Source organism: Corvus cornix, chromosome 4 (genome assembly GCF_000738735.6).
Source record: "Corvus cornix cornix isolate S_Up_H32 chromosome 4, ASM73873v5, whole genome shotgun sequence".
Classification (NCBI taxonomy): domain Eukaryota; kingdom Metazoa; phylum Chordata; class Aves; order Passeriformes; family Corvidae; genus Corvus; species Corvus cornix.
In genome coordinates this window covers 25,867,673-25,888,250 of record NC_046334.1, presented here as the reverse complement: position 1 = coordinate 25,888,250, position 20,578 = coordinate 25,867,673, and the positions used below count along the sequence as shown (strand labels likewise).

At 39.8% G+C, this 20,578-nt stretch overlaps 1 protein-coding gene and 1 long non-coding RNA gene across 8 annotated transcripts in view; one reads left to right on the top strand and one right to left on the bottom strand.

Moving 5' to 3' along the window:
• ARFIP1 (ADP ribosylation factor interacting protein 1) overlaps nt 1-14,666 on the top strand; it is a 41,304-nt gene extending 26,638 nt beyond the window's left edge. For all 7 annotated transcript variants that reach the window (XM_039550948.1, XM_039550950.1, XM_039550947.1 and 4 more), the window contains 3 exons: nt 3,203-3,360; nt 5,451-5,625; nt 13,065-14,666. In XM_039550948.1, the coding sequence (XP_039406882.1) occupies nt 3,203-3,360; nt 5,451-5,625; nt 13,065-13,220 (489 nt within the window). In that variant the 3' untranslated portion in view covers nt 13,221-14,666. The remainder of the gene's footprint in view (nt 1-3,202; nt 3,361-5,450; nt 5,626-13,064) is intronic.
• LOC104697162 lies at nt 828-8,026 on the bottom strand. Its single transcript, XR_753124.3, has 2 exons — nt 7,848-8,026; nt 828-1,832 (listed from the first exon to the last, which is right to left on the bottom strand). It is a non-coding gene; the product is annotated as an uncharacterized LOC104697162 (long non-coding RNA).
• Nucleotides 14,667-20,578: the final 5,912 nt, after the last annotated feature.

Here is a 20,578-nt window from a genome sequence, read left to right as displayed (position 1 = left end):
TAAATGTTAGCCTCTAGTTGATGGTTGAACTCAAGAACTGGCAATTATGCTTTGCAGAGAAGATGCATTTTACTATTAAGTTTGCTTCTAATGAAATGTCATCAAAGTGTTCCAGAGTGTTACGTCATTTCAATTACAAGATGTCTTTGGGGAATGTGCCTGGGAGTAAGTAGATTAGGGCACATTACTTCACTTGTGCACATTGAATGTGAGTAAATTATTTTTCTGTAGCATGTTTAAGCATTGAGATTTGATCTCAAAGTCCTTTCTTAATCAGAATTTTCCTACTAATAAGACTAATCTGTATTCTTATGTTGTCTGGAGTTGCTGAGCAAGAGAGGCAGTCTTGAGATATCTGGGTTGTTATGATTCCATGGTTTAGAAGTCTACGTAGTACTGGCACTTTCTGTTGCCAGTAGTAAAGCTGTTTGCTGTAAAGAGAGAGAACGTGGATGTTGCTTACAGAGTGTAGTAGCTGACTTGCTTCTACATTGCTTGTGCTGCATTTGCAAAGTTAAAACAATTTGATCCTTTGGAAAACCAGTATTAAATGGCTTAATGATTCCCTAAAACATAGCTGCTGAAACAGCTCAAATTATCTTTGTGATTTTAAAAACATCTGTCTTTTCATAATTCTCTTTTCCCATTGAGTTTTAAGGGAGTAGGTGGAGTTCATGCTTGCACAGAGGAACTTCAAGTGACAGCTAGCTGAAAAAATTTAAAACTCCTACACTGATGTGAGGGAATTTTTAATATTAGTCTGACAGATGAAAATCTGTGAATGTAGCACACTTCTAGCAGCTAAGAAATTAAATGATCTGCTAAAAGAAGCTTTTAATAATCAGTTTATTCTTGACACAAATATGGGCATGTGGTTTGTGGCAGAACTTAGTGGTTGTTACGAAGTATGTGCTGAAGCTTGGTGTTTCTTCCAAAACTTGGATGGAATCTGGCATCATGCTCATTTAGTGAATCTTGGGTTTTTTCCCATGATTAGCTTGTAACTTCTAATGGGAATACTGATCTTCCAGGTTCTTTCAACGTCTTGTATTGGTCTGGAATTTGTTTCCGTCGTTCATCTCGTGTAGATTATTGAATGGGGCTGTTGATGAAAATCAAATAAAGGTTTCTGCTGCTGTAATAAAAGTTATCTGACCTTTGCCTCTTGGAGACTTTCCTGGTGTTTGTCTCTTTCCTCTTTGCATTTTCCCTCTGTTTAATCTGCAATGTATTATCATCTGTAGCCTGGCCTACTTTTGGATATTTGGATTGTTGCCTCTAAAACTTGTGCAGGACTAAAAGTAAAATTTCTGAATAGTTAGTCTTTAATGTGATAACAGTATATAAGCTTAAATAAAATTTAAAAAAACTCCAAGTCTCAAGGTAATACTTCTTCTTTTATACATGATAACAAAACGAAATTTTTATGTGGTATCTGGTGAGGTATTACTTAATGTGAATGGGTTGCTGTTTCTCTTTTGGATACAAAGGTAACTCCTAGTTCCAGGCTCATGTGCCTCTAATTATATAGGCAGATGAATCCAAATTTTAATTGACCTGACCATAAGGTGTGAAATGAGCGTAGACTCTTGGTACAGAAAGGATTTCCTATGTGTTTCATAAGAGATAATCTGCAGAGGTCATGGACAAAGCTCAAAAGTGTGTATGAAACTGTGAGCCGTTGGAAGGACACGGTTGTTGGTTAGCGCGTTCCTTAGTACTGCAGGCCGCTGCAGTCCCATCCTTCGTACCTCCCCCTTTGAAGTGGTAGTGTTGTTCATTTGGGATGATCTGAGTGAGAGGACCAGCTGGAAAACTAATTGCAGTCTTGCCTGCAGAAGGAAAAAGAGATGAGACTAAGCTGCTGCAAGGGGCAGTCCTGCTGCTGTTGTCTTTGCCAGCATGCTGCTATTTCTTCTCTGTGCTAGCACTCGTGTTAGCTGTGTAGCCGGCAATGTTAGAGCAAAGCCAGCTGGAAAATACTGTTTTGGGGTTTTTTTCCAGCAAAATCTGTAGCAATTTAGACAACTGCTTTTGCTGCCCAAAGCAGCTGTACAAAGCAAAGATGACAGATCTTTAGCAGTGTTTACAGGGCTTAGCTCATGAAAACTTGCCCTAAGTTCTCTTTCTTTTTTCTTCTCCTTCAGTTGCTCACTTCCACTGCACTCTTTTCTAGAGGATTCTTGTCTTACCGTTGCCCATTATGCATTACCCTTACTGTCGTGAACTTGTTAACATGAAATATCATTTGGCTCTGGTGTTCATTTTCTAGACAGATGAAAGGAGACTGGGAGAATACAGCACTTCTGAGTCAGTTGTTGGCAGTGTGCAAGCTCTAAAAAGGCCCAAGTTCCAAATACAAACCTAGTATGTTTTACAGTCATTACAACCAGAGATTGTACTCTTTTGTGAGAACTCCCATCTGTAGAATACGGAGATGCCATATGGATGACATAGATATAATAATTGGATTCATTTGGCATCCATGCATTAGGAAAATCTTTGCAGCTTTGGTCAGTCTACACTGCTGTTAACAAAGAGACATGGACAAACATATATCTAAATGTGGCTGAAATGCCTTGGAAATAATTTTGCCCTTGTCCCTTTGAAATTTATGTATGAGCTACATTAATATTTTTATTTGTTATTCATTATAATGCTCTGCTCTTCAATTATTTACAGCCTATTAAACCGTGATAGATGCTGGGGGTTTTTTTGCAGTGCTCCTTTCCAGAATGTAAGAATAAAACTTAATAGCTAATTAATGCTGTGTGCCCTTGTGCATTTAGTTACATTACTGTATTTAATGTAGTGGTGTCTCTGTTCGTATTAAAGCATTACCTAGACAACCACGAGAGATGCTGGATTAAAACCCTGCTCAATGACAATGCGAAGATTGCATTAGCACTTACTTTTAAGTAACATTCAAGATACCAGAGTGCAGAAAAATCACATTATAAAATAGGATTTAACATCATGTGTGGTAACAAAATCTAAACCATGTTTTACTGATGGTGGAGAGATTTCATAAGAACTGTGAACTGAATATGGTATCAAAGTCATATTGGTTTAATCATAATCATACCCAAACGGAAGTGAAAGAACTGCCACATCTGTGTTTGCATTTTTTTATGTATTTGCTGATGAATGTTATGATTTCAATTGATCTACAGCTTTTGTTTTCTCTGTTCTTTGTTTATAGGAGGAGTTTGGCTACAATGCAGATACGCAGAAACTTCTAGCCAAAAATGGAGAAACCCTTCTCGGGGCTATTAACTTTTTTATTGCCAGTGTGAATACACTGGTAAATAAAACAATTGAGGATACGTTGTTGACTGTGAAACAGTATGAAAGTGCCAGGTAGCTATCCTGTGTCTAGCTCTTTTCATTATGAATTAATTCTTGGGAAGCAGACTCTGTAGCAGCTTAGGCTGTGTATTTGAGTGACTAATCTGTCAGATAAAAACCTTGTAACACAGCTCTCATCTAATGAGGGTTTCCATTTAACTATAACTGATTGCACAGATCTTCAAATGTTTTGTACATGTTCCCTTGTAGACTGAATTTTACTTGTTAGCTGTAGGAGTAATTATAGCTGGCATTTCCCGCGTGCTAGATAAAGGTGGCTTTCTAAGGTAGCGTGACAGTGGAAGATTAGCCCTTCTATCCAGCTGCATTGCAATAGGTAAAATAATCTCTGTGACTGAAAGATGTTTACTCTTGTGCCTCTGTTGATGAACAATGCCTGCAATTCACACTTCAGTTTTTATGCAGAAGTTGCAGGCTTGGTCAGAAAGGGGAAAATAAAACCGGACTTTCTCAGTGAGCGAGGAATGGCTTTCCTACCCTGGAGAAGGTTACTTTTAGATGTGGCATAGCACTTTAAAGCTGGGTTCCTTTTTCCTGCCAGGAACTTGTAGTTATTTCTGATGAGTGGTTCCATTCTGACTTTCTTTCACAATTTCTTTTAATTTGACAAAGGATGTAGTTCATGCACATAATTTTTTGTGATTCTGTGGATTTTTTTAGGTCAGAAAGTGCAAACTGCTTGAGTTTTGAAGTTCTTTCCCTCTCTTTTTTAATTGTTCTGTTCTAGTGCTTATTTTTAAGCAAAATAGTAAGTTATTGTTTTGATATTTAGGTAAACTTTCAAAGGCATGAAAGGCAGAATTAATGTGTAGATAAGGTATTGCTTTATTTTTGGCATGTTAAAAAAAAAAAAGAAAGAATTGGTTCATACATTTTCCAGGTATCCCCTTGAAAATTTGTGCAAAATACATCTGCTGCAGTTGTTTTTGTCAGTCATTTTCTATATATGGTTCTTCCCTCCTGAAATACCTTCATTGTTTTCTCTTTCTGTTCACTAAAGAAATCAAATACTTTGCCATTTTAATAAGGCAAATAAATTACGAAAGTTCTTCACAGACAGGGCCGGTTCGTCATTTTGCACTGTGAAAATAGGTTGCATTTTTTTCTGTGCCTGTTCTTTCCTGTCCCTAGTTGCGCTTCAGTGTTCATCTGTTCCCATCTTTTATCCGCTCTCTATTAGTTTAATAGTTTCCTTTTTGGAATTAAGCCATAAATTACATAAAAATCCTCAATTATAGTGGCAATGAGAATCAGGAAGAGCCCTGTGAATATTATTCCTCTTACCTCTGAAAAGGTTGTATTTTATTTTTGAGCAGTTATATCAACTGAAAACTGTGTTTTATAACCGGTTTTTAATCCTCATTTGTTTCCAGTTTAAGAAATGTTTGTGAGAAAGCATGTTTAAAAGGCCAGAAATAGTGTGGTTTGTCGCATTAAAATTGGTGGATATGCTAGGTTCCATCATTTGACAGCTACAGAAAACTGTGGAAGGAAGAGTAATGCTTTGGGCAGGGCTGCACCATCTTTTTGCAGTCTGTTTTTTCCATAGGACAGACAAGTTCTCAGAAAAGTGTTGTGGAAGAGTTATGAAACTGTCCAGTTAATGCATATGGAGAAGCGTGGAGCATGCTGAAAGTGCTTTAGGTCAGAGTTTGGTATAAGTGACCTGTTCCTCAAACATCTGCTTAAAGGGGGTGTCATGCTCTTGATGTGTCTCTTACTCTTAACACAAGCTCTCCATTGAACTGATTCAACAGCAGAAGAATGACCTGAAAAATATTTGCTGCCTTTTTCTGGGTTAGTAGGTTGAGATGTACCAGGAAAAGCTCTGACTACTGAAGCCTGTACAAAACAGAGGGCTGAGAGCATGTGACCGAGGCAGAAACAGAAAAGGGAGGGTGCTTGTTGAGGCAGTTTTATACAATGTGCTTCAGAGTGGGCTTGTTTGGTAAATAGGAGCAGGGAGAAAAAATACTTAACCAGTTTTTAAAATTTTTTCTGTACTTAATTGTGAGGTCAGTTTTGAGACGCTACACTTAGATTTTTTTTGGTTTTTTCCCCCTTCTCCTCTTTCTTCTCAGGATTGAATACGATGCTTATCGAACAGACCTGGAAGAGCTGAATCTTGGCCCTCGTGATGCAAACACTCTGCCAAAGATTGAACAATCACAGCAACTGTTTCAAGTGCATAAAGAGAAATACGACAAAATGCGTAATGACGTATCTATCAAATTGAAATTTTTGGAAGAAAATAAGGTAAGCTGCTAATTCTCATGTTATGTTTAGGAGTTTTGTTCTAGAAGTTAACTGCTTTCTAGAAATATTTTAAGTTGTTATATCTTGAAATAGATATTCATTTAAAAGTAGAGCAAGCAAAGAAAATAAGCTGAATTTTCTGAGTTCTTGCTGTATCACTGGAGGACACCCTTTTAGAGCAGGCAGCTTTAGAAGTCCCTAAGCAAGCTGCTCCAGCTACAAATGGCAAACATTATGGCAGTAAATTTCTTGTTGATACAGGAGGTTTCAAGTTTGCAAAAGCATTACTTTTCCAGTTTACCATATTTAATGGTTAAATGAGTCACATAATTACTGATTTAATATTCAAAGTAATATGCATGTTTGGCAACACTGTCATGGAGGTTATGCACAATGAAAGCGAGAGAACTATGAAGAGGCTTCTTCAAAATTAAGCTTTAAGAATTTGAACTGAGAAGTACTACTTTCTGTAATTAATTCCCTTATAGTTTCTTAATTTAAAACAGGACTCTTGAACTGTTGATTGGAAGGGTGGGGTTTTTTCCATAAGTGTTTATTTCAACCCTACCATTTCATTGATATCCTCTTAATGATGGTATTCTTACCCTTCTTATTCTACCAGGCAAAAATAAAACTGCCATACAAAACAACCTTTAAATTGTTCTGTGATAAATGAGTCCTTTTAAATTGTCTCTAATTAGATGTAAAAAGTACGGTCTTTCAAGATCTGATTTTTGTTCCTAGTCATGGTAAGGGAGATAGTTATAATCATGTGTGGCTGTATTTCCCATGTCTTCAGAGGAAGGAAAATGTGATTAAAATATAGATAGATAGTTGTCAGTTTATCCAGGTCTCTTAGTGGATTAACATTTTCAATATGGCTTGATTAATTTATTTTAAAAATTTAAACACAGGTAAAAATAGTCTGTCAAAGAATACATGACTGGCCCCAGATGACAACGATAGCAAACCATGTTCCTTGGAGGAAAATTTAAGGGAAAAATCATGGGGACAAGCTAAACCAATTAAAATGGATTATTACTTTGTATTTTTGAATATATTATCACATATGCAGTTGCATCCACTTCTTAGAATAAAAATAGAGGTCAGGGAAGAAATGTGAACCATCAACAGATGATAAGAGAAAAAAAATCGAGAAAATAAGCAAACATTTTGGTTTCCATAACGGTACACGCTTAAAACATAGCTCCTGAGCACTGTTCCTTCATAAAGGCATCTGCATTAGGACTCCCTGGTCTGGAATCACATAGCCATCAAAAGTTGGCTTTGTGATGGATCAGATGATCAGGTGACTAAAAAATTGGTGTTGGCCTAACTTTATTTCTGGTTCTTGCTGAAAAAATTGGATAATAAAAGGATTGAAAAAATCCATATTAAAATTAATTTTCTTGAAGAAGCTGAAGTCTAATCTAAATGCTGATACTGATTCTTAAATTAGAAAATGCTCCTAAGAGCTGTGTTTTAAAACTATGCTAGGTTGAAAACAGATATGCTGAAGGTGTCTTCCCATTCTCCCTGCCTTTGTTTTCATTTTTCAGTAAGTTTTTGCTACCGCTACAATGTACTTCTGTTAAAATTGTTTGACCCTTCCAGCTCATCTCTGTACAGGAATTCTGATGCTTAAGTTCGAATTAGTTTAAAATAGGACTTACCCTTCTTCCTCATGGTTTCCATTATCTGTATAATACACTGATCAATTTATGTTTATATGTATAGGAAGGCTTCAGAGCAAAAGCATTTTATTTCCATCTTGTACAAAACAAGTTTCCATAATTTTTTTAAACTAAATTAGATGGTTTAGGGAACACTGAAGAAGTTGTCTTCCTAGTGACAGTCTTGAATTAGACCAAGCATCCTGTTAGCAGTCACAGCCTAAAATTGTTTCTGAAAGAGATTGTTTTTTCCTTCCTGCCTTTTAGATTAATACAGTAGGGAATCTCACATGCTTAAGCCTTTTTATCAGTAGTTGACATTTCTCAGTTTTGACACTAGAGATGTAAAAATTCTTACTAAAGGGTGTATGTAATTTTGTTCCCAAATGAGCTACAGAAAGGACTTCCTTTGCACTTAAATAGTGGCTTAAGTATAATTACCTGCTAAGAGCTTTTCTGAGGTAAGCTTTATTTTTTTTCTATTTATTGTGTAAGATGACATTTTGCCATCATGGCAATAGTTTGAAGTGAGTGAAGGAAGTAACTTACCTGCGGTGGAGGAGCAGCAAGTAGGATGGTTTGTGCCTGCCTTGGAGAAGAAGAGCATAAATTGATGGAGAAGCAGTGGAAAGTGATGTGTTGCTGTCTTCATCAGAGCCCCAGCACTGCGGCCCAGAGCAGCAGTGTCTGAACGTTGCACTGCAGTGGCCCTGGCCAGAAAAGCTCAGTCTGTGGTTTGCAAATCCTTTGTTTCCTACAGCTGGGAGCGCTGGCACAGAAGCACTGCCTTTTACACTTCAGCTGCCTTTCTAAAAAAAAGTGTAAGAAGGGGGAGCAGGAGCAGCAACAAATCTGTGCTGTCTGTTCTTGGTGGTGTATTTCTGTGAAGTACTTGTTCTCAGCATAAAGTGAGCATTTAACTTTTTATAATGGCTGTAGGTGAACAGAACTTTGTTTTCTGAGCAAATACACTCAGTGTCATTTCTTTATGAGAATCTGTTTTAAAGAGATTAGCTACTGGAGGAAGGGAGTATTTGATATTCCAGGAGGAGCAGAAAGAGAGATCAGGGGAATCTTTGCAGAGTTCCCTTGTAACATTGGTTGGTAGGACTGAGATGGGTCCCAGTGTCTGTCTGATAACATTTCTTAATTAAGTGCAGAGATCAGATATAGAACAGAATAAACCCGAAACAACTTCTTAGTTCAGGTTTTCCCTGTTCTTGCTGTTTATGGCAGCATAAATCCATTGGTTCAGTTGGGAGCAGTTCAGCTATCAGCAGTGTGTTCCTAGTAAATGGTGCTACAAAGAACCTCTAAAGCCAGTTTAACTGGCTGGTGGGCTCCAGCTGGTCTGTGTTGCTGCAAATGTCACCAAAGAACCCATAATCTAGCTGGCCCTATCTAGCTTTTCCCTATATGGGGAAAAGGCATCGCATGGTTGCAGTCTCTTTGTGCCTGTTCTCTATGCTAGTATTTCAATTAAAAGCCCTCGAAGGTTCAGAGAGCTGCATTACAGTAAAGCTGGAATTGCAAGTTTCTGTCTGTAAAACCAAGATACACAAGATTTCTATTGACTTTTATTACAGCATTTGATCTTGAAGTTAGAACTCATTTTTCTTAATGTTGTTACAAAGTTTTATTGGTGCTATCCCCAGCTGACAAGAGTTCCATAGAAATTTGTAGCATTTGCTAATGGCTGTAAGAATAGTTGCATTCAAAATCTGTATCTTACAAATAGATTTTTTTTTTAATAAGGATTGTGTCCTGTTCTCAGCTGAAAGATTTCTGTCATTTCTGAAAACAGTTTTAGAAGGTGTTGTCATTTTGAGAAAAAAACCCTGTTACTCTTGGATGCACTTGAGAAATGTCAAATACCATTCTGTGTAGAGAAAAAAATTGACTGCACTTCTGTGAGTTGTACTTCAGGAGTTTGATTCTTAAATGCTTGCTTCTACAAATGAAAGCACTCTGCAATCCAGTGGAGACCCAGATGATGAAACTGTTTAGACTAAGTACCTTAAAATTAAGATAGCTTGGAGAAAGGATTATGATGGTTGTGAGGAAGTACAGACTCACAGAAAGACTTGAAAGGGTGTTGTCTTTTTGGTCGTTGAGATGGCTGAAACAGGCTGAATGAGGAGGTGTAAAGAAATATGTACTTACTGTGCCACGGAAAATACAATGTTCAGCAGGAGGTGGGGAAAGAGGACAATATTTAGGAAAAACTAAAATGCTAAGAGCATCCGCGTGAAAAGTCAAATCCAACCTATAGTATCTTCTGTGTATGACACTTAAGTCTCCTGTGTGGGATGTGTCTGGTTTTTAGGCTTATCCACAAAGTTCAGTTCTGTTTTGAGATATGTTTGTCAATTGTATTATGGAGTGCTTACTCTGCTTATAACTAGGAACAAATAGCTATATGTAGTTAATTAACAAGGAGCAAAGATTTTAACTATTGTTCAGCCGTAAAGCATGATGGCTTTTTGACAGGCATGTTAGTCACACACTGGAACCTGTATTTTAACTGTATTTTAGCAGCATACCATTAGCATTCATTGATTGAAAGGCAAATCTTCAAACACTCCTTTCCTGGAATTGGTGCTACAGCTTGGTGATCAAGAGTTGGCCTTTAGTGCTGTAATCTGACAATCGTTTCAAGGCTTTGCTGCAAAAAAAATGTGATCCCTTCATCCCCCCCTCTTCCCCCCACTGCCTTCTCTCTGGTGTTTGTAAAAGTGTTTTTGCAGCTGTGTAGAGAATCAGATTGGGGAACTGATCCAGGTTAAAGCAGATACATTGTTGTCTGCTTAATTTTAATCTAGATCTGTTCCCTGATCCAACTGACTGCTTATCTGCATGAATGTTTTGCCAACAGAGGGCTAAGGTGAAATACAGTGTGGAAGTTGGAGTCAGTGACTGGATATGGGAGTGGGTAAGATACTTTCCCATTCCCCAAGTTGAAGTGAGATGCTTTCATGGGAAAAGTGGGTAAATTTGAATTTGGTTTTAAGTGAATACTTGCTGTCCAGTCCTTAGCTGTGGTTGCCGGTGGTTTTCCTGTGGACATCAGGTGTTTTGAGGTCTTACAGCTTTTTTCTCTTTGCTGGCTGCTGCTTCAGAGTAGAGCTTCTTTGTACAGTGTCAGACAGTTTGGGTGGTCTTTTTCTAGAAAAACTTCATCTTAAAGTTACTTGAATGAAGCTAATGGAAAAGAAGATCCCACCATCACTTTTGGGATTCACTTTGCAATCAGCTTCTGAAGGAGGAGAGCAGAAGTTGTAACACCTTGAACCTCTGCAACCAGTTTGATAACAATCACAAAATTTATACCACAGTGATCTAGGGGATAGAACCTCATACAGTGAGGTAGCTCTGGTAGTTCAAAAAATCCCTCCAAAGCAAACCATATTATTTCAGTCCAGATTATCTGCCTCTACACTGTTAATTCCCACCTCTGTATGTGTCTGTGTGCACACGCACACACTTGAGCCTAAGCCTGACTGAATTTTTTAAATTATCAGAAAATTTTGGGGCAGTTCACAGAAGGTTTATGTTAAAAGCTACCCTGACAAAGTACCCCATTTAGTCTCAGACTGATGAACTTGGGCTGGGAGAGGAGGTTCATTACCCCTGTTTTATTTGAATTCCTATTAACTGTATGAGTAAAACTCTTATAGCATTTTAATAATATGGTATAATAGTGAGTGTACTTCTCTGTAGAATTCCTGGCTTGGATTGCATGAAGTCTTGCATGACAATGATGAAAGTATCTGCTCAAGAAAAGCACTGTAGTTTCTATCTAAACTTTTAAAAGCAAAGCCTTCATGTTGTTGTGACATTTTCCACTTGTAAAGTGTAATATTTTGGGAATGAACATTTTTATAGATGAAAAATCCATGTATTTGTATACCTGTCTGCCCACATAAACTGAAGAAGAGGCCATCTTTTATGACTCAAAAAAGAGTTTGAACTATGTTTGAACAAGTGTAGTTAGCTAAATCCTGTCTCTCCTAGATGTTAAAATGTCTGTATGTGATCAATTCTGTAAATTCTATTGTAAATGAAAAAGAAAATCATCTCAAGGTATGATGGGGAATTCCTTTCTAACCATTCACACATCTCATGTATTTTCTTGGGGAGCCTTTTGGTGGAATAACGTATCATTTTACACTGTTAATGAGGCAAAAAGCCTGGTTTTTGGCATGTATTTGCATAAATTAGCCTGAATTATTAGGGGAAACATAAGGAGAAAACATAGGTGTACCAGTTTTCAAATTGTCAGAGCAACTTAGATGAAAATTTGGGCCAGCAAAGAAGAGGTTATCACTTAATGTTTGCAATGCGTCTATGTTCAGTTAAAAAAAATGGGATATAATCAGAAATTTTAGCTTTGTGTTAGAATTTTCAGATATTCCTGCATGGATGCATACACATGTGCTCAGCCCTTTTTTCTCAAGGTATTTTTAAAATTTGTTTATTACATTTCTGAGTAAATGTGCACTCTTCAGGTGTCATAGCATGTCAGATATAATGGTGGGGGGCTTTAATTTGAGATGTTTTGTTAAATGAAGACCATAAAGTGTTTCTGTATTGAGTTGCATGCATTTCAGAGAAGCACAGTAACCAGTAACAAATAACCTGTTAAAATAGGCATGGCCCACTGGTAGGCATAGGCCAAACCTGGCCCAAGGACAGTTTTGATTCCCAGCGTGACAGAAGTAGACTTGTCTCTTGTGGATTGTGCTGAGAGATGAGGCAGTGATCTAAAATTTGAGTAGAGAAAGCTTAATCTGTTACCTCCCACCTCTTCCCTTGGGGCTCAGTCAGCCACCTTGTTCCTCTGTTCCCTTCTACACTGGCTGCCTGCTGCTGGGCTCAACACCCAGGCTGGAAACAGGTACAGGGCCATCACTGTGGGGATTTGGGGTCTGACACAAGAGTAAGGTGGTGCTGGGCTGAAAGTACACTCAGGAACAAAAAAGACCAGTTTTGGCTGCAGGAGAAACTGGACAGATGCCTTTCAGCATACTGCTGTCCATTCACAACTTCACGTTTCTTGGTGTGCTAGGATGGAAACATAACATTTCCTTGACTTTTGACTTCATCACTCAGGCTATAGACTAGGCTGGAAGAGAAAAACTCCAGCTGCCCTTGTGCTCTTCTCCCCAGGTTTTGGTTGCTGCTCTGACAGGTGTGTTTCATGACTACTTTGCACAAATGTTAGTCAAGATACTGACAAAGTGCTGTGAATGACCCTGTGTTACAGGAGATGGGCAAGAAATATCGTTGGGAGAAATACATCCGTTTAATTTGATTTATGTATGCATGAGATGGAAAGCAGCAACTCTCTGCAAGGGTGGCAAATACATGAACTGTGTACTCAGATAATGACCTTGTCATGTACTGTTTCAGGGAGGTCCATTTGGCCTGCAGGCACGTATCTTAGAGGTTTGGCATCTGATTTCAAGGCATCAAGTACTTGTAATCAAGTGTTTGATATTTGATAACATTATGCTGTTTAGTGAATTGTGTTTGCTCTGTGCATGCAGAGTTGGTATTGACTGTTAAACATACTTTATGAAAACTGTAAATCACTTTAATGTTAAAGAATTCCATATTTGCATTTCATATCTGTATTTTTAAGCTTTTATTAAATAAATCTATAGTAAGTCTGAGCATCTGAAATACACCTATTTCTTTATAACTGACCTCTGATTGATGTTAACATCAGCCTCCTCCTCTTAATGTCTCTCTCCTTGCCTGCAGGTGAAGGTATTGCACAATCAGCTTGTTCTGTTCCACAATGCCATTGCAGCGTACTTTGCTGGCAATCAAAAGCAGCTTGAACAGACACTTAAACAGTTCCACATCAAATTGAAAACTCCTGGAGCAGATGCCCCGTCCTGGCTTGAAGAACAGTAATCAGATCATAGAAGAGGACCCAATGTTAACCTAAAAATCTTTAAATCTGAGAATAATTAAGGGTTGGGGTTGAAGCACTGTTGTAGTGATTCTTGAATGGACAGCTTTAAATTTTTTCCCCTTTTATAATACTGTAAAATTGAATTTGATAGGAAAGTGGGTGACTTTAAGGTAACCAAATGTAATTTCTGTAATTTCAAGTATAGAGCACTCCTTTTGTATGTAAAGGTTGGTGGTTATTTCTGTAACTGGGATGGGGGAGGGAAAAAGGGAGGGGAAACAAAACTATTATAGATTTGCACTGACAAATAATACTTGTGATTTCTGGTCATTTTGGTGGCTAGTCAAAATATTTCCAAATGGAGGTTTACATTATTTGTACCAACATCTGGTATTTTATAGATGAATATAGAAAACATCTTTAGTAATTTTCATATGACTTTTAGAGAAGGAGAAAGTTAAAAGAATATTTTGCAGATGAATAATACAAGGCCTATATGTGATATCTGCATATAAGGCAACAATAGCAGATGGCTCATTGACAAGTGGAATTGCAGCAAATGCCTTTTTAAAAAATATACCTTTCCATCAAAGGGTTACAAAAAACCAAACAAAAAACACTAAAGCAAGAATCACTGTCAGTCTGAGGCTTCTGAGCACACGTTTTTGCTTTGCACCAAGTGGTTTGCTGAGTGAGGCCAACCATGAAATGTACTAATTTCAGTTAAAATGTTTGTCTATGAAACAAATACCGTACTAGCCTTAAATCACAGGTATGTGCCTTTTTATAAGATAATATTTTCCACCAGTGTACATAATCTAAGAACCCTTTCATGTAATAGTTTGTCAGTTCCCAACAAGGGGAAGAGGACTGTGTAAATGCTGTGTCATTGTACACTTAGAGCAAGTTAAAGCTTTAGTTAAACTTCATGGACAGGTATGATTTTGAAAGATAATCGGGCCAGTATGTTTTTCTGTTTAATTGAAAAGCATACTTCAGTAATGGGAGTAAAATGGAGGACACATTTTTAATTTCTTCATAATTTCTGTAGTCCTTAAATGTAAAATTATACGTCAATTTTATCATAGACATTTTAAATTCAGTATATTGGAGTCCTCATTTGCACATGTTATGTTGCTTTATGTTATATTAAGTAAAATGAAATACTTCAAATATGTTATTTACAATGGTGTGGATTGTATGATTTATGTACTGTACGTTCAAACACCTTTCAGCTGACATTCTTAAAGTTTTCAGTGCTTAAAACAACTGTAATGTAACTGTAAATCAAACTTTTTAATCATTCCTCATTAAATTCTTGGCCCTGACAGAGCCTTCTTTATGTTTTTGTTCTGTCAGAATCTCTTGTAATAGCTCAGTTACGTTCCCTAGAATGTATATCCTATGTGAATTTTGTATTCATATTAAACGTGTTTGCAGTCAAACTTTGTTGACTTCTGATGGTTAAAAGTAGAAGGGAGCTTCTGCAGTGAAAGCTTAGTCTTGTTTTTGTGAGTTGTCACCCCTGCCCAAGAATATCTCATAAAGCAGTGCTAGGTGGTGATGCTGATTTAATAATGTGCAAGTTCAACTGGAAACTAAATCCATAGTGAAACAAATCTTTCCGTATATGCGGTTCTTGACTTGGACTTTAAAAGGAAATGAAATTTCATTTACAATTCTTACAAAGCCATTGACTTCTACTGTCTGTGAATCCTGGCACACGTGTGGTATGATGGTGCAAGGAAAGGGAGCTGTGTGACTGTAGGGTTGAGCCAGGAAATGCATTATTGCAGGGGTGAAGAATCAAACCCACTGACCACAACTGAAGTACCAGCTTTCAGACCACTGCAGGAAAAGGGTACATAAAGAACACGTGCTCTTGGTTTCTGCCTCAGATTCACAGATCTCCTGCCTGTGTTGCTGCTCAGAAGGAACTCATCGGTCAAAAATGGTAAGAGTGAACTCGAATCTGCAGTTGCCTTATGAAAAACTGACCCATGTGGCATTGTGTAACCCTCAAACTTTTGCAATGGCTTAAAACTGCTGGAGTCTCTTCACCTGGAAAAAAAGGTTGGACCAAAGAGATTACTTGCTAAAACCTGTCTGTGTATTGTTTAGTATCAGGGGGAAGGAAGAATTATTTTCATTTTGCTCAGCAAAGCAATTGTTCTAATGGGTGGCCTCGGTGAGGAGGGTTCTCTGTTCTGCTGGTCAATAGGTTATTAAACTGATAGTAGTCTGTTGTAGTACTAGAACTTTCTTTGTCACCACTCAAATATATAATTGAAGCTCATATCTTACACTTAAAATTAGCTTTTTAGATTTAACCAAATTTAGACACTTGTATCAAGAGATTGTAAGAGAAAAGACACTTCCAACGTTTCCAATGGGAAGTAATTATGGGTGTCAGGCTTTCTGATGCTTGCAAGAAAGCCTTATAAATATCTTAAGGTTGTAATATAGCCTTTATCTAGGTGGACAGTTGTCAGGATGGGGGTGCTTTTGTTGTTTTTAGAGGAGTCCATACCCACCTAGGAAAGACTTGTCTGTGAAAGGTTTCATCTCTGTTAAGAAATTGTTGCATTAATGCTTACGGTGTTTTGTGAGGTTTCTTAGGATGAAGAATTCAAAGCAATAACATTTTCAGATACACTGTTGTAGCTGCTGTACCAAAGACTTGGAGAGCTGTTTTGATTCTCAGTGACCATACTGTAAGTTATCTGTACTCCTGGCTTGTTTGAAAATTGTTGCTCCTGTTATTTTGTTCATCTGAATTCTACAAACAGTTTTTTTGCTCTAAAAATGCTCTTTGGCCTACTTCATGCTTTGACAAGTCCCTTACAGACAACCTTTCTGGTTACAAAATGTATCTGTATTTTTATTTGGAAAGAGATCTATACGAGCAGAGTACAGTAACACACCAGCAGCATTAAAGTAACAGCTTTTTTTTCAATCCTTAGTCAACTGGTTCTCCCAGAAACCTTATCTCTAGTCTGTCTGTCCTTTCAAAAATGATCAAAGTAATGTAAAAGGAAAGCTAAATGTTGCCCTCAACTCCATTTTGAACTGAATGGGGGGCATATTTGGTTTTTATGCTTTGCTTATCTGCTCTTGTTCCTTGTTGTGGTGTTACAAGAAGTGTAAGGTATTGTAATCATTTAGCATTCCTGATCTGCAGTTATCTTTAGGTTTGGTTTTGGTTTTTTTTAGTCTAGTTATCTTTTCCATGTTGCTTGCTTGGTTTAAGGGTGGTACTTGTCACGAAAATTTTTATATTAGTCATGAATCTTTTAATATTTTGTGGCAGCTCCAACCCTAAACTTATCCAACTACTGGTAGCTAAGTTGTGTCAAACTGAAAGGTGTTTCTTTTTATTAGAAGATCTATACAGGATTTGACTATTGATTGGTTTATATTTCTCTCATTTCTTATTACCTAGCCTTGTCAGTCACTTTTTGACATCTTTATGTTCTTTCCATACGAAAGTGCTCTGGTGTTAAAGCTAGGGACACATAGGAGACAAGAGTTCTCTGTCTGTGACAGCACTCTTGTTCACCTCTCTACATCTATTTTCACCAAGGTCCTTCCTCTTCATTTCCTTGAGTGTTCTGTGGAAACCAAATGGCCAGGGGACAAAGGGTGTTTACATGTTTTTATCATCATGGCAATAGTTTGAAGTGAGTGAAGGAAGTAACTTACCTGCAGTGGAGGAGCAGCAAGTAGGATGGTTTGTGCCTGCCTTGGAGAAGAGCATAAATTGATGGAGAAGCAGTGGAAAGTGATGTGTTGCTGTCTTCATCAGAGCCCCAGCACTGCGGCCCAGAGCAGCAGTGTCTGAACGTTGCACTGCAGTGGCCCTGGCCAGAAAAGCTCAGTCTGTGGTTTGCAAATCCTTTGTTTCCTACAGCTGGGAGCGCTGGCACAGAAGCACTGCTTTTACACTTCAGCTGCCTTTCTAAAAAAAAGTGTAAGAAGGGGGAGCAGGAGCAGCAACAAATCTGTGCTTCTGTTCTTGGTGGTGTATTTCTGTGAAGTACTTGTTCTCAGCATAAAGTGAGCATTTAACTTTTTATAATGGCTGTAGGTGAACAGAACTTTGTTTTCTGAGCAAATACACTCAGTGTCATTTCTTTATGAGAATCTGTTTTAAAGAGATTAGCTACTGGAGGAAGGAGTATTTGATATTCCAGGAGGAGCAGAAAGAGAGATCAGGGGAATCTTTGCAGAGTTCCCTTGTAACATTGGTTGGTAGGACTGAGATGGGTCCCAGTGTCTGTCTGATAACATTTCTTAATTAAGTGCAGAGATCAGATATAGAACAGAATAAACCCGAAACAACTTCTTAGTTCAGGTTTTCCCTGTTCTTGCTGTTTATGGCAGCATAAATCCATTGGTTCAGTTGGGAGCAGTTCAGCTATCAGCAGTGTGTTCCTGGTACTTAACAAATGGTGTGTCTTACTGTGCTAATTAAATAATTATACATCTTGCTGCCTTTTAAAGAATACTAAGGGCTGTAAATTCAAGCACTTAAGAGTTAAATAATGCTAACAAGAAGTGTTGCCTGTTCAGTTTTGATTTACATTTCTTACATATGCGTATGCATCATGCTAGTTTTATGTGATGGTGGTAATTAATTGCAGGGTTTTTTGTTTTGAGAGTTTAACTAACAGAGTGCTTAATTTTGAAACCAAATATAACTTGGTTTTAATGTGATAGGAGTGTCACAATTAACTTTCTCTCCTACCTTTGTCCAAACTCTGTAGAATTGAGGGCTTGTAATGAAGATGATGACACCTTTTTTTCAGGTGGTATAAATTGCTTTATTTCCATTAGATCTGTTCAGTCATTAAATTTGTGTTCAGCCTAAAGACTTAGATGCTCTTTGTGCTCTGAAGAAAAGCAGAGTTTACAAAAGACAAGGTGGTTTTTTTTCTTCTCATAAGAAAAAAAGCCTTTAAAAAAGTAGTAATCTTGCAAACTGTTTTGAGCATTTCATTAACTAGAAATCTTAAAAAATTAACAATATGATTTGGTTTTGTAGTATACCAACTCATCTAAATGCTATCTGTTCTAGGGAGGTGCATTTGTTGTTTATTATAGGTGGGGCTGCTTGATCTACCTATTATTAAAGTTGCCTAATGCTTCCTACTGTAAAGACCTGTTTTCAGTTGTTTATAACTCCAGTTAATTTTAGCCATGTGGGCAAAATACTTGCCTGTTGAGTGTTACATGTTTAGGTGAAAAAAAATCTGCTAAAAACTTAAAATTAATTTGCTAACATGTTTTGGAAAAGTTTGGGGAGAACAAACCCACAGGGTGAGGAAAAGTGAAGAGTTTAACTTCACATCCGGACTGGCTCCCAGGTTCTCTGCTGTCCTGTTTGGGTTCTGACTTTTTAAATACAATGCCATTATGCAAGTTTCTTGTTTGGCTTGCTCTTTCCGTCTTTTCGAGCAAGCGTTTGTGCTCATGACTGGCAGCAATGAAAACAAGTCCCTTTGGCTGCAGCACAAGCAGTTACAGTCCGAGTGGCAAAGCGCTTCCTCGCCGATGACCTCAGGGGTGACCTGACACTCTCGAGGAATGTCCATGCTGGCTCAAAGCTGAGCGTGTCCTCCCCAGCTGCTGCTAACCCTGCCAGGCAGAGATGTGTGCTGTGATGGGAATTGCCTTTTACTGCAGTTGAACTCTTTTCACTCAGTGAATTTTCAGCTTAAATGACTGGGTTCTGGCACTGCATTCCTTAAATTTTCCTTTTGTTCTAACATTATTTTTTAAAATTGAGGTGACTCAAGCAGGCTGTCTTGCCAGACCACTAGGTCAGATCTCTGGATGCAGAACTGTGAGCAGGAATGGTGTAACCTCAGCGACCATGGGCCTGGGCTCCAGGCCTGGGGCCAGAGAAGGCCACCTGGTCTCCCGCTCTTCCTCTGGTTCCTGCCTCCCAACCCCTGAGCAGAGGCAATAGGACAGGTGAGGCGCTACACACTCAGGTAAGACATGATTTTGTCCCGCTGCTCCTGCCTTCCCATCCCTGGTTTTGCCAAGGTGTTTTCTCTCTCCTGTGCTCAGCTCAAAAGCTCTGGTGGCTTATTGTCTTGGGGTGACAATAAGCAAGACTGGAAGTGAGGGGGCTTTTTTCCTCCCTCCCTCTCTTCTCAGGAAAGGCCTTTGGAATTTGCCTTCTGTAAAAAGGAGTGTTGAGGTGTGTGGGTGAACTATTTACTGACTTGAGTGAAGTTCTTCACCTTTACTCTTCCTGGGAAAATGGGTTTATTTTATAAATAGGATTCAATATCTTGAGAAAGTATTTTAGAACCATTTGCATTTGTTTGCTGTCTTATCAGTGGATGGTACTTTGGCTTTCGGGTATCCACAACTCACGTGCGCTGCTACCTGGAGCGCTGTAACCCAGGGCTGTGATCACATCTTAAATTCGTCTGCACGTCTCTCACACCGTCCGCTTTGGAGACACAAGGGGCCCGTCTTGCCTGCCTGCTTCCCCCGAGCTTGCAGGGCTGAGCCGGCGGGGAGCGTCCGGGTGAGGGATGCGGGATGGACCGAGGGATGCGCTTGCTCGGGAGCACGGGCAGAGGGCGAAAGGCTTCAGCCGTGGAAAGGAGCCCGTTCCCTCCAGCCAGGCGTGCTGCCGGTAGCACCGCTGTCCTGTTTCTATAGAAATAGTTGCTGTGAGTGCGGTGACAGCGTGCGGGCAATGATGGATGGATATGTGGATGGATCAGCTCAGCCGGAGCTGGCTTAGACCCAGTGCCCCCGGAGGCGCCACTGCGCATCTCCGCTCGCCGCGGCGGAGGCACCGGCGCTGGGTCGCGGGGTCGCTCTCCTCCCGCACGGGCGTTTCGGTGGCGCGGCCGGGCAGGGTAGATCGGAGCCCCGCTGCCCGCGGCCGGGCCGCTCCGGGCTCCGCCGCCGTCACCGTCACCTGCCGCGGCCCCGCCCGGCCGCGCCTGCGCTGCCCCGCCCCGCGCTCGGCGGCGCGGCCGGCCGGGCGCGATGGGAGGAGGCGGCGGCGGCGGCGGCACCGGACCGGACTGCGCCGCGTGCTCCCGCGGGCGCGGAGGTGAGCGGGGGGCGCGGGGACGGCCCGGCCGGGCGGGGGCTCCGCGCTGCCGGGGGCGCGGCCGGGCAGCGCAGGGGGTTGCCGTCCGCTTGCGGGGGTCCTTCGCCGCCTTCCGGGTGGCGGAGGGGGAGCGCTCCCGGGGAGACGGGCTCCCCTTCCCGCGGGACCCCGAGTCCGGCCGACCCCTGCCACGGCGGGAAAGCCGCTGCCGCTGCTCCTCTCGCACGGCGGGGCGGGCGCTGTCCCGGACGGCCCCGGCTTCTCCGGCGGAGC